Source organism: Lathamus discolor, chromosome 16 (genome assembly GCF_037157495.1).
Source record: "Lathamus discolor isolate bLatDis1 chromosome 16, bLatDis1.hap1, whole genome shotgun sequence".
NCBI lineage: Eukaryota > Metazoa > Chordata > Aves > Psittaciformes > Psittacidae > Lathamus > Lathamus discolor.
Window position 1 is genome coordinate 1,892,975 of NC_088899.1, and position 17,049 is coordinate 1,910,023.

Sequence of the window (17,049 nt, forward strand, 5' to 3'; positions counted from 1 at the left end):
GGCAGGTTTCAGTTCCTGGTGCTGATTCCTGCTGGGTGAGGGCAGAGGGGCCAGGTTGGCACAGGGAAATGCTGCTCTTGGGTTGTGATGAAAAGGAGAGGAAGAGCAGTCAGGGTGGCTGCAAAGGGAGAAGGTGTAAAAGGATTTGCACAAGGAGGGGGCTCTGCATCCCTGTCATGCTGGAGAGCTGGTCTCCTCTGCAGGAGGTGGATTTTTGGTGGATATAGGGGAATTTGGGAGGGATTGGCTACAAACCTGGGACTATGAGACCCTTTAACATCAGGATGGGGTCTCAAAACCCCAAAGCACCCTCCTTGCCTACTCACACGCATGCACGATGCTTCCAAAGTGTTGTCCCTACCCCATAAGACCACCACTCCTGTAACAAAAGCCAGGTTTCAAATGATACTTTCAATCCAAGAGCAGAAGCTAAAGGATGGGAGACAGGGAAGAGCTGCACCCTTGGCATTAATGCAGCTTTATTGGTGAAACCCTTGATTTTGCTGCGTCTCCTGATGCAGCAAATGCACCTTCATGCTCCGGCTGCAGGACCTGGGCCCGTTGCCGGGGGCTTCAAGGCACCATGTGCCACCATTTGAAGGCAAAGGGCTTACGGCGGACGTTGGTGCCACAGTGGACATCCCCAGAGAGGACATGGTAGGAGAAGTAGTCATCGATGAATGTGCAGGTGAGGCCCAGGGGCTCCAGCAGCGACCGCACCCGTTCCTCCAGGCAGCACTGCCCACCCACCTGTGGTCCAAAGGGCTTGGGGATGCCCAAGTGCCTGCCCAGCACCAGCATGTTCACCTGCAGCCAGACCAAAAGCCAGTGTTTTCCACCCAAAAGGGGTGTTTGCATCAGGTGTGGGTGGAAAAAGAGGGGAGGAGGTTCCAGGGTCTCACCATGTCTGGGAAGAAGGCATCTGCGCGGGAGCCCCTCAGGATGAAGAGCTGGGGAATGTCGATGATGTCCTGCTCGCTCAGGCCCAGCTCCTGCTTCAGGAGGTCACGGTTCCAGTCAATGCAGCGCTGTGGAGAGAGGGGACCTGGAATCGCCACCCCTGGCAGTGCATGGATCCCTGTGTGCCCCACTGCTTACTGTTTGGATCCTCACCTGCTCCACCACATCCCACTCCTCAACCCATTCCTAACTCAAGGAATCATAGAATCATAGAATAGTTAGGGTCGGAAAGGACCTCAAGATCATCCAGTTCTAACCCCCTTGCCATGGGCAGGGACACCTCACACTAAACCATCCCACACAAGGCTTCATCCAGCCTGGCCTTGAACACTGCCAGGGATGGAGCATTCACAACCCCCCTGGGCAACCCATTCCAGTGCCTCACCACCCTAACAGGAAAGAATTTCCTTCTTAGATCCAATCTAAACTTCCCCTGTTTCAGTTTGAACCCGTTACCCCTTGTCCTGTCACTGCAGTCCCTGACAAAGAGTCCCTCCCCAGCATCCCTATAGGCCCCCTTCAGATACTGGAAGGCTGCTATTAGGTCCCCACGCAGCCTTCTCTTCTCCAGGCTGAACAGCCCCAACTTCCTCAGCCTGTCTTCATACGGGAGGTGCTCCAGCCCCTGATCATCCTCATGGCCTCCTCTGGACTTGTTCCAGCAGTTCCATGTCCTTTTTATGTTGAGGACACCAGAACTGCACACAATGCTCCAGGTGAGGTCTCACAATAGCAGAGTAGAGGGGCAGGATCACCTCCTTCGCCCTGCTGGTCACGCTCCTTTTGATGCAGCCCAGGATACGGTTGGTTTCTGGGCTGCGAGGGCACACTGCAGCCGGCTCATGTTCATTTTCTCATCAACCAGCACCCCCAAGTCCTTCTCCACAGGGCCACTCTGAATCTCTTCTCTGCCCAACCTGTAGCTGTGCCTGGGATTGCTCCGACCCAGGTGTAGGACCTTGCACTTGTCGTGCAAGCAACCTCTTTTTCTGTTGGTTTTGACATCTCTGCAGTCACCTGGGGCATCTTCCGTGATCTAGTTAAAGATGTCCCTGCTCCTTGCAGCAGGGATGGACTAGATGACCTTTGTAAGTGTCTTCCAACCCAACCTATGCTATGATTCTATGACCTCCCAGTGGAACAATGAGCTTGGGATGACCCAGCACCCAAGGGTGCCTGCTCCTTCATGGCTCCTCTTCTTGCCTGCCTGCTTTCACCCAGCATGGTACAACTCATGCCACAGTTTCTTGCTATTCCACAGGATCTCCTAAAATGCTCGCTGGATCCAGAAATTACCCGGCAGCAATGTGCAAGCATGGAGAGAGCAAATGCACCCAGATCCACAGCTGCAGAGACCCACCTGCACGTGCCTGTTGTCATTCTTCAACGGCTCATCTGCCAGGATCTCATCGATGCTTATCCTCTCAGCATTCTTCAGCCCTGCATGGGGATACGAGAAGACAGGTTAGGGAAATCAGGAAGGGATGCTGGTGGTCCCCACTGCACCACAGGGATGCTCAAATCCTTACCAACAAATAGTGTAGCTTCACCATGGCCCTGCCTCTGCTTCTCCTTGAAGAGCTTGTAGCAGGCATTGGGGCTGGCCAAAAGGAGCCGGAAACCCTGTGGGAGGGAGTCTGGGAGTCATCACTTTGCTGTTGGTGAGATATTTTATCCCACCACCCTGCCGAGAGACACCACACGGATCCCAAAGCCAGCCTCAGGCATCACAGGCTGCACAGGATGCTATCCAGGGAAGCCACCCCAAAAAGAAGGCCACCACCCAGCAGGAGGAGGGAAGACAAGCAACTGCAAAAGAGCTTTTTTCTTTGCATTTGCAGGAGCAGGGATGGCTCCAGGGGTTGGTACCTTCCTATCATAGGCTGGGACGAAGGTGAGGAATTCATCCACGTGGCCCACGCTCAGCCACTCCGAGTAAATCTCCACTGGCGCCTGCACTTTCTGGGCATACAGGAAATCCCTGACAGCCTTGGACATCCGCCGGCCAGAGGCCCTGGAGCAGAGGGAGGAGGAGAAAGCAGGTGGCCATCATACCCCACCCTTCCCCCAAACATCACACCATAGGGAGAAGGTGCATCCGCACATCCCATTCTTACGGGAAACACCAGGAAGAATCACAGAATCACAGCCTGGTTTGGGTTGGAAAGGACCTAGAGATCATTCAGTTCCAACCCCTGCCACGGGCAGGGACCCCTTCCACTGGAGCAGCTTGCTCCAAGCCCCTGTGTCCAACCTGGCCTTGAGCACTGCCAGGGATGGGGCAGCCACAGCTTCTCTGGGCACCCTGTGCCAGCGCCTCAGCACCCTCACGGGGCAGCACTTGTGCCTTATTTCCAACCTGAACTTCCCCTGTTTCAGTCTGAACCCATCACCTCTTGTTCTGTTGCTACAGTCCCTGATGAAGAGTCCCTCTCCAGCACCCTTATAGCCCCCTTCAGACACTGGAACCTGCTCTGAGATCTCCACACAGCTTGTCTTCATCTGAGAAGTGTATCTTTGTATTATACATAATATCTAATATATATATATGTAATACCTAGATATATTAATAAGGCATTCATCTTAATAACTCTATTATGTATTATTATATTTATATTATGTATTAATATATCCCTATATTATGTATTCATATATATCTAGGTCAAACACATCTATAGGCAATTGTGCCCTGCTCTGCTCAGGCTCCTTTGGGTTTAATGTCCCTGGTCCTGGTGCATCTTAACTCACTCCTGCAGCAGCGCTTTGCGCGGGGGCGAATGTTTCTTAGATAGACAGCAGCAGGCTGGGAAAGCATTAATTAAACCTCTGCTAATAAGGGATAATTACATTCCTAGCAAGGCCATTTACCCTCTGCTGTAACCAAAGCAACCCCCCGGCTTGCAGAGGGGCCGGGATGGAAGCATCCCATTTGTTATCCCGGCTCAGACCTCATTGATCTGGATTGTCCCCCAGTTGTTATTTCTCTGGGAAAATAACCTCCTTTGTGGAGGATTTTGCAGGGTGCTCTTGTTGCTGCAGGACTGCCTAGCACTGCCTGCCCAGAGCAAAACAATTTCCAGTTATTCAGGATTTTACCCTTTCCTGGATTTCCCTGCTTTTCCTTTTAATAGGAAATAGAAAAATTAAGGACCCGGATGCTTATAGCACTGTAAGATCCAAGCAGAAGCACTAGCAGTTTGGGAAGGGGTAAACATCAGGGCTGTGGCATGATTTTTGAAGTGATAACAATGTGGTCTGCATGGTAAAACTGGGATTTGATGGAAAGTGGCCTCAAATTCCCATTTGGATGGGAATTGGCCCCAAATTCCCACTCTGAGTGGTTCAACCCTTTCTCACACAAGGATTTTTGGTGCTTCTTCACCTCCTGGGAGAAAAGGCTCAAGCCCCTCCACATCTCACCAGGGCAGGGGGCTGCCAATCAGGATCCTGCCTAAGGGATACTCCTTCCCTCGCACTGTCACTGGAGGGCTGACATCCAGGTTGCCGAAGGAGTCGAGGCTGGTGATCTCTCTCCCGGGGGGCTCACGGGTCACATAGCCAAAATCGGGGCCCTGCAGAAGAGGGGAGCAGTGACAGGGATGCCCAGAGGGGGGGGTTTTGTGGGGAGGAGAAGGGGTTGGCATCACAACAACACACCAGGATCTTTTTAAAAGCAAAATCCTTCAAGCCTCTGTTCCTGGGGGAATCGAAGACAACAGGGAAGACCTTGTGTGGCGCTTCCACATAGCCAAACTCCAGCTCGTCCTGTTGTGGGAAGAAGAAGAGGAAGAGGAAAGCTCCTGGCAGGGTGATAGCCATCTCCGTGAGGCATGTGGCGAGGGTGGAGCAGGAAATGGGGCAAACCTGGCAAAGACTGGCTCTTGCCCTTAACCCCAAGGCAGACAAGCTGCCTTGCTGTCCTGGGGGGTGACACCATAGTGCCTGGCACAAGTCACCCCTGTGTCTATGTCCCATGGAGTCTGTCTTGCAATAGGGTCCCTCTTGCAATGCCCCCATTGGGTCCCTCCTGTAGTGTCCCATGGGGTCTCTCTTGCAACGGGATCCCTCTTGCAACATCCCTGTCTGTGCCAGTTGCCACTGCCGGCAACATTCCCTATGCTTTAGTTCATGGCTTCCTGGCTCATCTCTTAGTAGTTAGGTGCTTCCCTCAGCAACAAAGCCAGTCCCTACCAGGACTGTCACCCCCATTGATGGCACCTTACATGCCCCAGGAGCCTGTAAAGGACCAGAACAGCTGCCATATTACAAGCATCAATTGATGACCTGGATCCAGCGGTCACTCCGGGTTTCCACCTCCGAGCAGATGGTCAGTTTGCAGTTGGCTTTCTTCAGCAGGACCCTGAGTCCTTCCAAAAAGACTTCATTGGAGTCTGAGCCTCGCTGGATGCTGGAGGAAGAGGAAAGAGTGAAGGCTGCAATAGGGGATCATGAGAAGCACCCCAATCTCCAACCATGCAGCCCATTCCTAAATGTGCTGGGCAATAGTCTTGCATGAGGTTAGACTCAGAGAGCATCCTCCAGCCTTTCTCCTTGAGGTTGCAATGAATGCAGCAGTTCCTACCCAAATACTGCCTCCAGTATAACATGCATAAAGCCTGGCTTACGCTACAGCAGCTACATAGTAAGGAAGGGTTGAAAACTCCTCATGGGAGAGTCCTCCAAAGCAGGAGAGCAGTGGGGTGACATCCCTCCTACCTGCAGACAAAAACCTCCGTAGGCTGCTGGGTGTTGGGCGTCATTATCCAGGGTGCCACACGGAAAACCACCGTATCCGTGAAAATCGGGGTGCCTGGTGAATTCTGTGAGGGGCAAAACCAGTGAGGAGTCATGGTTAAAACCTCACCACAGGGGGACTTGGCAGGAGATGAGGCAAACCTCACGTACCTTATGGGGGACCTCCAGCAAGCTGGCGCTGAAGGAAACCAACCCAGAGAAGCCTCTGTCGGGGAAAGCCAACCCTTCAACGTAGAAGGTGTTCTCTCCACTGCCAAAGTGGTCCAGCACGTAGGAGAGCCTGTCCGGCCCCAACACAGGTACGTACTGGGGGTGTGAGTCAGTCCCTGGAGAAACACCGAAATACCCAACCCAAAACGGGGTGACCAACCTTTCCACCAGACTGGAAGGAGGCACCAGCAAGGAGGTGGCTGATGCCAGCATGGTTTGCAGAGGAGTGGGTGTGTCTCTTCTTCTCTGGGGAACACACTTGATCTTTCTTGTACAAAGAGGACTATATACCCTCAGGTCCAACCCTTTCAAGGTGCATGGCTCGAGTTAAGCATCTAATGATATACTTGGGTTCCCTGACCTGATTTTCGGCAGGGAGCTGCTGGGGATCCAGCTGCCAGGGTGTTCAAAGTCAAAAGGTGCTGCCTGACAAGATGGGCTGCTTTGGTGGCTGGGTCATTGCCCAAGCCAAAAAGATGCCGGGAGCCACGTGGGAGTTATCCACCCCGTGGGAATGTCAAAATCTCAGCAAGCTCCTTGAGAAAAGCTTTTTTTAACCCTTTTTCCCATATAACCCCATCTTCTACAACTGCTTTGGAAGTACATGAGTGTTTCCAGCAGTTGGAGGTGCCCAGCCCTTAGCCACAGTGAGCTTTCTAGTTCAGGGTTCGTCTGCTTCAGGGTCTGGGATATCTAAGATATCTACAGGGATATCTGGCAAGAAGGAAGGAATACTTACGGATAGCATGGAAAACTCTCACTTTATCTGCATCCGACTCGGGGACATGCAGAACCACTTGGTAGTCAGCAAAGATAGCGCTGGGACCTTGAGTCCGCAGCAGCATGACAGACATGTCCTGGAGGTCTACATTGAAAGGGAAGGATGAAGACAGAAAAACCATGGAGGTCTTGCAAAGGGGAAACACCCCAGTGAGCCCTGCATATCACACCCTACCTGCAGTGGTCCTTATGGCTGCCTGACCACTGTCCATCCCCACGGCACCGGGGCTGTCCCGGTCACAGTTGACCAGCAGCACAGCACCTTGCCCATTCGGACCCCACGTCCACTTAGCCTGGAGGAGAAACACCCAAAGGGGATGGAAATTCAATTTCCCCCATCCCAACCAGAGATGGGAAAACCCCACCACCGCAGCCGTGCTTGGAGGTCAACCCACAACATGCAGTCAAGGCTGGTGGGGAGACAGTAGTGATGCTTTTGAGCCACTGAAGTTCCTAATCTCAGATTCTAGTAGGGCCAGCAAAGACTGTTTCAAACAGATCTTATCTTCTAACAAGCCAGAAAGTACCTTCCAGGCCTCATATGGACACTGTACTGTTTCTAGAAATACATCTCATCTGATGCACAATTTGGTGCTGATTGGGCTGCAGGTAATTACCCCGGTGCAAATGCTGGGGCAGATGCAGATCTGTTGCCAAAGGGGGAAAGCTCTGCTAAAGTTGCAGCTGACTCATTTAGTGGCATGTTTCAAGTTCAAAAAGGAAGAAGAAGAAAAGGAAAAAAGCAGACTGTTCTCTCCTACATGATCCCTGGGGCTGGATTGGAAATGTAGGAGATTATGGAGTAAGAAAATAGTCTTTTCCTCCTCAGTGTTTAGGTTGACCATTTGTTATTTCCCCTAATTCCAACGCCAGCGACACCAGCGAAGTCCACCTCCCTCCTGGAGGCTGTTAGGGAAGAGACTGCGAATGGGTACACCCAGCAATGACCCTCCATACGTTGCTTACAGCAAAGCTTCTCATTACCTTGTCCTTCCCTTTGCTCTTCACTCTGCCACTACGGCTCAAGTCCACGTCCAGGGATACATCTGAAATATCAAGAGAGAAGGAAGCCATTGGCAGGGGAATAAGTTCTTGATGGCATTTTGCTTCATCCTTGACATTAGCAACAGCAATCCCACCCTCACGCCCCAAATCTGCTCCAGACCTGTGTCCAAAATGCTGATAGGAAAGTCAAATTGCTGATAGAGAAGCCAACCTGACGGCTTTTTCATGGCTTTTCCCCTTTGATCACCAGCTGTCTTCATGCATCTTGTTTCACCAGCAGGTACATACCCACTTCATGGAATATTTTGTGTTTGCACCAATTTCATATTGACTGTAGTGTTTTTCATGAATCCAGAACATAGTGAAGACATGACTGTGTTTTCACCATGGGTGAGTGGGCACCAAAATTAGGCTTGATGCAATGTTTGAGAAGAACTTTTCTTTAGAGAGCTCTTCTTGCCCCAATTCTCTGCCTCTGCTGCAACGAAGTACAGGTTTACCTGCAGCAACCTCATCCAAACCCTACTAAATCTGTATTAAGCTTGTCTTAATAAAGAAATTCCTCCAAATGGGCTCTATAGTATGTGGAAAACACAGGCATGGAAACTGAGATTGTCTTTATCCTTGATACAGAGAGGAGGACACAGAGAACCTGGAAATGCAGCTCAACATCTAAGCAAGCAAAGAACATTTATCAGGCAGAAGCCCTGCAGACAGCGGTGGCTCTGGATGAGCCCATCAGTCATGGAACGTGGGAAACCCATCTTCGGGTGCAATTTTGGGAGGCATATGCATGACTTCAGGACACAGGTCTGTCTGCCATGTGAAAATCCCAAGTTTAGGGTAATTAATCCATCCAAGTGTAAGACTCTGTATCCAGACTGGTTGTCTAGACTCCCTTTGTAGTCAGCAGAGGAAAATAGGCATTTCAAGGGAATGATTCATCTCTATCCTAAACTTCTAAAATAGGTCAGACAACTACACTTTGCTGCCTATTCCTCTCCCCTAACTGCAACAGAGGTCGAGGAGGAGGACACCAGGCAAAGCTGGGGGAGACGGTCTCCTTTGGCTCCTCTTCCGCTAACGCAATGGTGTTGGCAAGCAGAGGAGGATGCTTGGCGTGTGCACTGGGTGGGGACATGGCCCAGCCTCTGTCTCTTTTGCACCATGTAAGGCAGCATAATAGCTTTTTAATTATTTCCCTTTTGCTTGTCAGCATCAGTCAACACCCAAACCCTTCATTGCACATCACAGATGGGCAGCCCGCGCCCCCCACTTAACTCCCATCCCAGGAACCCAACTAGATCTTGGCATCCAAAAGTGCGGCTGGGTTTGAACAAGCGATGCTGTAATACCTACCTACGCAGGTGAGGTACAACCAAGCCACTGAAAGCTCATTGTCTTCCCATCCGTAGTATGAAATCTTAACCTGTGAAGACACCACCAGATCATGACCCAAGTCCCACATCCCGTCATGCTGAGTAGGTCTTTCCACTCATTGGGTTGACCAACCAACGCTATACAACCAGCTCTTGGAGGGTTCATCCAAGCCATTCTCCATTAATCATAGTTCAGCTGAACCATTTCTGCCTGCTTCAGCACAAAAACAGGCACAGAAAAAGCCAAGGTTGGAGTATTTTTCGCGGCCTGGCACAAGGTTTCTGACAGCAGCTTTTGCAATCATGAAACGTGATCTCCTTCTCCTTCTTAGTTTCATTTTTTGGACACACTAATTACATAATTCTGTTTAAATTTGAGGGTTTTCCCTTGAAAATAAGCATGATGCTAGCACTACTCAGAAGTTCTTGAGCCTTCCCATAATCCTCCTTTCTTTCCTAGGAAGCCTGACTTACATTTTCAGTTTAAGTACATGAAAAACAACTAACCTTATTGTCATTGACAGTCCTGCTGATGACATCAATGGTCACTATGACCTCTATATCGGGATCCAGGGGCCATCTGGAGTTAATCATAGGTTTTGTCATGGGGCTGTGGATGATGTGGACTGTAACCGCGGAGGTGGCATGGACTTCAAATGACGCGGCACCTTTGGGGGTAGATCTGAAACAGAGAGCAGTGTGGGGTTAGAGAATAAGTTGTCCCTCCTGTTCTCCTCTGTGGAGCCAAATCCTTGAACCTGGAATTAAAATCCAGCTTTAACTGGATGGAAAGGACTCAAACCGTCTTTGGGTGATGAAATGCGTCGCCTGGATTTTATATGTATTATCTCTGCGGTGGTGTTGAGCAAGCAGAGCTCCCACTGGAGCTTCAGCACGTCTGGCCGTGGTTAAGCCCTAGATTGTGAATTGCTGAAGTTTGGGCATCCAACCTCCCTCCACAATAGCAAGAAAACCCCCAGAATTTCAACACCCCACGACAAAACCTCAATAAAGAGCCAGGATGATTCTCTATGTCAGCTGTGCAGGGAGATGGGTATTGCAGGACCATACCCTGACCTGAGAGATGCTCAAACTGGAGCAAAGCCTGAATCCGAGCATGGAGAACCTGCACCCCACCTGCATGACATCCCTCGCCTTTGAAGTGCTGCCTACCTGCTCATTACAGGCCCAGTACCTCCATCCCAGGAGCATGAGTGCTCCGACCTGTCTGCCATCAGGAGCCAGCCGTTCAAAAAGACAGAGGGTGGTAAATTTTAACAGTGAGAACAAAAAACCACCCACACAAGAGATTTATTCCTGGTGCTGCTCTTGGCATGGGAGCTCTGGTGCCTGCAGTGGCTTGTAAGGGGAGATTAAAGTGTCATCTCGCTTGTTGCCCCATGTATTGAACATCATGCAATGTTATAAATCCACCTGCACGCTGTTGCACACCAAGACTTCTCCAGTTTGGGTCTATTTGCCCTGATTTTACAGCCTTCACATCTCAGCATCACCACCTCATTCCCACTGTGCTCCATGATCTGCCCCAAACCAGCCCAAACTACAGTCAGAGCTTGACCCATCCATCACCAAATTCCCCCTTGTCACTGCTCTCCAGGAACAAAACGATCCATTTCTTTTAGCTGAAAGAGCATCCTCCATCTGCTTTTTTGGACCAAACCTCAAATTTGCTACCAAGGAGCCAAATCAGCCCATTTTGGGGCTCAGGTTCCGTATTTGAATGGGTCTGAGCTTGCTCTAAGTCCAAATCCAGGGGAAATAATTGCAAATAATAGGGTTTATATATTCCCATCCATTAGAAGGGAAACATAACACTATTTTAGGGCAGCTAAAGCTCAATGCAAAGCTCTCTGGGGGGACAGCAGCACGTCCTGGCCCAGCTCCAACACACAACCCCAGTAATTGCCCCGGATGTGATGCCGCCTGGCTTGTCCTGTAGTCTCTATCATTATAAATATGATTTATTAAATAATAACAGTGTAAGAGCTGGGTAAGGACAGCCTTCTATCTGGCCAATAAAGCAACCCCCAGATTTCATGCTGGGAAAATCTCTTTTGGTGAACTCAGCCATGCAAAGCTGCTGCTGGATTGTTTCTGCCTGAGCCATGCATTTTATTCCTTACCCCATTTTAGCTCTGTCCAAGTTGCTCATCTTGAATGGCTCTTGCCTAATGTTTTCAAAGCCAGAAATAGACCTCTCTTAGCCAGGGTGTGCATGGGCTTTTGCCTGCAAAACGTCATGGCTCAGCTACGCTTTGACACCTCCTGTGTGCCAGAGCCAACATCCCTTCTCTGGGTGCAGCTTCACATGGGACATCATCTCCTAAACCAGATCCAGTGGGATATAACCACCATGCAACAAATGAGCTTGAATTCATTCTTAGATGAACTTGTGATGAGGGATCAAAATGAGCTCCAGTTTTCCTCCTAGCACCCATTTCTCCTCCAGACAATGAGGAAGAACACCACTGGGCTCTCCCAAAACCCATGGATGAACTCATGATGCAGGCTCAAAATGAGCACTGATTTTCCCCCCAGCACCCATTTCTCCTCCAAACAAAGAGGGAAAACACCACCGGGCTCTCCCCAAACCCATCAACTCTATGGAAAACCATATGGATCCCCCCATCCCAAGCCTTACCGGCGCATGTCAAGGAAGACCTCGGTACCCAACACACAGACGCCATAGGTGGCGTGGCTGGTGGACATCTGCATGACATGACGTTGGGGCATGATGTGCCGGGGACTGCGGCTGCATGTGAAGGAAGCTGCTGCCTGGCTTGGTAGGTAAACCAGCAGGACTGGATTAAAAGGCAGGGGAATTTAACTCCTCCTTCCCTCAATGACGGGGTTTAGGCAGGGGACCCTGATGTCTCCACCTCCGCCACCTACCAAGCTGCCGCCCCACTGAAGGAGATGGAGGTGATAAGGCAGCCCCTGGAGGGGGGGGACAGGCAGCTTTGGGGAGGGGACACAGAGCAGAGGGGCAGGACGGGGTGCGTGACACCCAGCCCTGCCCTGGGATGCTCAGCATGGGGGTTTATTCTCACCTTTTTATTCCCTTACAGCTCCATATAAGGACTCCAAAGCTTAATGCATTAAACATTTCCACTCCTCCTGGAGTACAATATGGTTGTTTAGGGTTATTACAATACATGCTATCATTAATATAAAGCATTTTTCTTAAAACAACCCAAATTTTCCATCTGGCCGCTCTGCAGGTGACTCACGGCCTCAGTTACCCCATTAGGGCAATACCTGAATAAAGCCTAACAAAAGGAAATGTTTGTTCAGGTCAGTCCTTCCCATCATAACAACTCCTGAGAGCGCGACGGGCAGAAACGAGTGCAGGGAAAACTGGTTATTTGGCAGGCAGGGAAGGGGAAAACAACAAACAACAACACAACAAGAGCCTTTCAGTGGAAATTAAAAGTCCACAGTGTTTTGTTTGGACCTCATGTTTCAGGGGTATTGGGGTTTTTGGGGCAGGCAGCAAAGCTCCCACGGGAAACATCCCTATGGCTGGAAGAGAAGATAGGCATCTCTCTCCAGGCCATCCCAGGAGGCTTTTCCTGCCTGTGAAGAAGGAAACCACGTGGGATTAATCTTGCTGAAGCCAGGAAAGAGGTCTTCGCTGAACTCAGAGATGGTGCAGCAGCAAAGATGGAGGGAAAAGGCAACACAGGGATGGAGAACACACCAACAACCCCATCACTGCAAGGTTCATCCTCATAGCAAGGAGGACACAGAGTGACATGGTCACGTCACTGATGCAATGGGCCCAAGAGAGCTGGAGCCAGGAGAATCACACTTTTGTGAGCAGCAGGACCCCTTGAAGATTAAAACGTCAAAGCAAGCTGAGTGGAGCAAGAAGGGCTGGCCCCCACCACTGCACCGAGCTGCACGTCCTCAGCCAGAGGAGCAGCCACCCCCTGTGAGATCAAACCACCTGCTTTAAACATCTCCTGTCTACATTAAAGGGCTCCTTCCACCTTTAATTGCAGCAGGAAAACAAACTCAGCACCGTGTCTCGAACACAAGAACAGCTTTAATAACACTGGGAGCCTGCCAGGATGCTCCAGTGGGGAACAAGAGTGGCATTTCCAGGCCCTCCAGAATCAATCCTTGCTTGAGATTAAGATAAAAATCCATTTCCCGAAACCCAGCACAAGCCAAACTGCTGATGTTCCTAGAGTTGGGTATTCTGTTGGTTCTCAAGCCGTACTAGGGGTGCACGAGCCTTCACACACCCCATAAACACATAAGCCTTCACACATGCCTCTGCTTCATCCCTAAGACCCATTTGGGTGAAGCAGAGCCAGCACGTGAGAAGCTACCTGCATCCCCTGAGGAAGAGTCCGGCCATGGCAGCATCTCTACCAAAGAGAGCTGCAAGTCGGATTTCCCACTCGTGGCTGCTGGTCACACTGGTTTGGACTGGGCATGGTGCTGAGCTTGCTGCCTGCTGTGATTTTAGCATTGTATCCTGCTCGGCTGGTTTGAGCCCTGTGCTGGACAGGGAACACACCTTAATCCTCACAGGGTCAGGCTGGTATGGTCTGTAATCTGGAGGGAGGTGGAGGATGGTGGTTTCGGGCTCTCAGCGAGCATGAGGGCTTCAGCAGAGGGTTTGGGAGCATGTGCTTCTCCAAACCCAGACAGGATCACACCCATCCAGAATGGATGGAGACACAGTGCTGAAACCTCATCTTCATTTTGGGCTTGGGGTTTTATTTCGGCAAGTTTAGTCACGGCACATTTGGAGCCACCACGGTCACTGCGGATGCTCGCTCCAGCCCAAAGCACCTCATCTTCATTGGGTGGTAGCTACACTCACCTCTTCTTCCTCCTCCACCTGCTATTAGCACCGACATGCCCATGCACAGGCAGAATGATGATTTTAAGTCATCTGGCCCATTCAGAGCTGAGTGTTTCTTCCTAATAACACCTTGTCCTGAGAAAGTTGCTATTAAGATCCCTGGTACAAGACAGATGGGATCCTGCCTCTCCATCAGATTGAGTGAGCTTGGTCAGCCTTGAGTTTGGGAGCTCATTTCATCTTTTTGTGCCCAATTTCAGCCTGTTTCTAACCATAATGGAGCAAGACTTGATGCCCCAGTGCTCCCCAGGAGCCCCACTAATAGGCCAGACCCCATTTTGGTTGTTCCTTCCTCACCCATCCTGTACCACCACTCTGTCAAGGAAAGTTTGATAGTCTCCCTAAGCTGATAATTACACCTTATTTATTACTCTGCATGTGTAATTGCAGGCAGGAACTTTTAAGAGCCATGTCAGCCTAATTACTTGCAATAGGACAAGGCATCAAACCAGTTATCAAGTCCCGCTTGGGTTTACATGAGGGTTTATTTGCTTTAGGCATGTAGCTGTAACAGCAGAGAAGGAGCATTTGATGCAGTTCCCTCCCGAGGACCTGCATTCCCCATCCCACTTGGAAGAAGTGCAGGAGATTAGTTTGGACCAGCAAAAAATGCTTTTAAAGCTGCTTAATGCAACAAAAATCCCCTTTTATCCTTCCTTCTTCCCAAAATAAAGGTGTTTGCTTGCTGGAAGACTTCATAGGTAGCAATGCAAGAGCAATGCACCCCATAAAACTGCTCTTTCGCCTGTGCTCACCCTGCCCACGTTCCCCCCAGCTTTGCATTAAATGTGCTGCCCTATAAATATCTGCCTCGCTGAGGCGTGCTGGATGCCTCCTCCATAGAGAGCAATAAAGCCACGGATGGGCTCAGCTTCACCCAAGCTCCTTCATCCTCACCAGTGGGTTGGTTTTGCCTTCAAAACAAAGCCAACACAGGCAGGAATGGGCAGGAATGGGCAGTGCCTCGTGGCTCAGTGGGGCCAGGCACCTGTTTGCACCTCCTAAACATGAAAGGTCAGCTTGAAAGGACTCTGTGGGGGGAACATTTCCCGCCCACTCTTCGCAATAAGGCACGTGCCTGCAAGAAGGGAGCCACAAAACGACCCCAAAACCTCTCAGCAAGCACCCACGGAACTTCAAACCTGCATGAAGCCAGCAGCTCGGTGCTGCTTGGGGAGGAGATGTTGGGTGATGCGCACGTGAAAACCCTCAAGAAGCAGCTCACTGGGGTTGTTCGCAAGCACTAGAGCTGGGATGAAATGAGGGCAGGCAGGGATCCGTGAGCACAGGGCAGTTTCTGCAGAGCAGCTCCTCAGCTGCCAGATCTGATGTTTAAAAAGAAAAGAGAGAACTCCCCTGACCAGATTGACTCCAGCCATGAAACCACGAGCCTCCAGACATCTACGTGTGTGTGTATAAATATAGCTCTCTCTATACACGTCCTGTGATGGCTTACCATGGCTGATCTCCTACCTGATAGCACGGGGCAGAGCCGGCATTGCTACAAGGCACTTCTGCATCCTGAAAAATCCCATTCTTGCAGCATAAACCAAGGTTTATTTAGCAACACACAGGGGAGTCACCCAGGCTGTCATTGCAATGGGGACAGGCAGGTCCTTGCACTTGTCCCCAACACCAGACAGAGAGGATACCTCAGCTACCTCTCTCCTTCCTCCCCACAGACGACATCGCAATGAGTGGGTGCTTTGCCAAAGCCTCTGCAAGTATCTTCCCCACTGTTGGCACAGCTGCAGCAGCTCCATAGAGACCCCCAGAAGCTTGCAAAGACCCCAAGAAGCTTTGAAAGACCCCACATGGCTTGCAAAGAGCAAACCTGGTTTCCAAAAACCCCAGGAAGCTGGCAAAGACCTCATCTGCCTTCCACGCTAATGTCTCAAACACAGAGACCAGTGCTGTGGAGGGGAAATGGGCTCTGGCAGCCCCTTCCCCACACAGACCAGTAGCTCTCCCCCAATTTTGCCCCAAAACAGGGCATTCCCCTCTTCTTTGTTTCATTGTGTGCTCCTAAAGAGATGCAGGTGAGCTCGAGCCTGGCTGCTCCCTTTGGGAATTCAGGGCCACTCAAAAATCCCCAGAGCATCCATGGTTTCAATCCCATTTTGGCAGCAGATAACACTTGCTCCACAGGTTTCCTTCTACCTGGAAAGTTCCAAGGGGTTCTACCCATGCCAGCACCATCACACCAGCCAGGCTATGGGGATATAAATACACTTACATAGGATGTATAAAACAACCCCCCAGTCATGCTGCTTTAGAAGTCACAGTGACCTTGGGGTCTCTCTATAAGATAGGCAGGATTTGGGGTTGGTTTTGAAGGAAAGGAGGATTTCAATACCATGTGTTTTCCTCACTGACAACTGAAAGACTAAACCAGAGAAATCAGGAAGTGAAAATGGTCGAAAGAGAAGCTGCTTTTTGCTCATTTTCTTCTCAACTGATGGGTTTACACCTTCATTTCCCAGCCCACAGGTCCCCAGAGAGCATGGGGAGGTGAGGCCACCCCAGCCCATGCAATGCCAGCTGCTCTCTCTGCTTTAGGGTGAAAAGAAGGAAAATTAGGCTCACAGAGTGCTGGAAACAGAGTCGGCTTGTGCAAACACGATGTGGGTTTGGTTTCATTTGGTTCTTTCTCTGTTTCAATGATTTCTCTTCCTGGTTCCTCTTTCACCAGTGTTTTTTACTACTGGTGGTTTAAATAGGCAGTAAATAGAGAAATCATGATGCTTCTCAAAAGAAGGAATATTTTCCAGCTAGATTATGGTGTCTAAACCAGGTACACAGCAGTGGTGCTGCCCTGACCATGATGTTCCATGAAAGGCACAGAGGTTTCTACCTTCTTCTACAGAAGAATAGAAGGTTAATAGAAGGTTTCTATCTTCTTCTATTCCTCAGGGAGAACGGAATGGTCTTGAATAAAACCCCCCATTGCCCAAAAACCCATTTTCACAGGCAGAAACCCAGCAAAACTGCCTCTTTTTGTGCATAGCAACACAAAGTCCTCATTCACATTTGTTCAGATCATGGCAAACATCCTCCAAA

General features: G+C 50.3%; 1 protein-coding gene across 1 annotated transcript; it reads right to left on the reverse strand.

Moving 5' to 3' along the window:
• Nucleotides 1-462: 462 nt before the first annotated feature.
• On the reverse strand, nt 463-16,619 carry LOC136022917 (protein-arginine deiminase type-1-like; the record flags this gene model as incomplete). The annotated part of the gene is made up of 16 exons (XM_065696834.1): nt 463-807; nt 903-1,028; nt 2,321-2,400; nt 2,490-2,583; nt 2,830-2,974; nt 4,381-4,532; nt 4,618-4,725; nt 5,245-5,368; nt 5,677-5,780; nt 5,866-6,041; nt 6,665-6,790; nt 6,881-6,998; nt 7,690-7,751; nt 9,070-9,139; nt 9,597-9,771; nt 16,576-16,619. Coding segments are annotated over 16 exons (1,938 nt in total), but the record flags the coding sequence as incomplete, so codon positions are not given.
• Nucleotides 16,620-17,049: the final 430 nt, after the last annotated feature.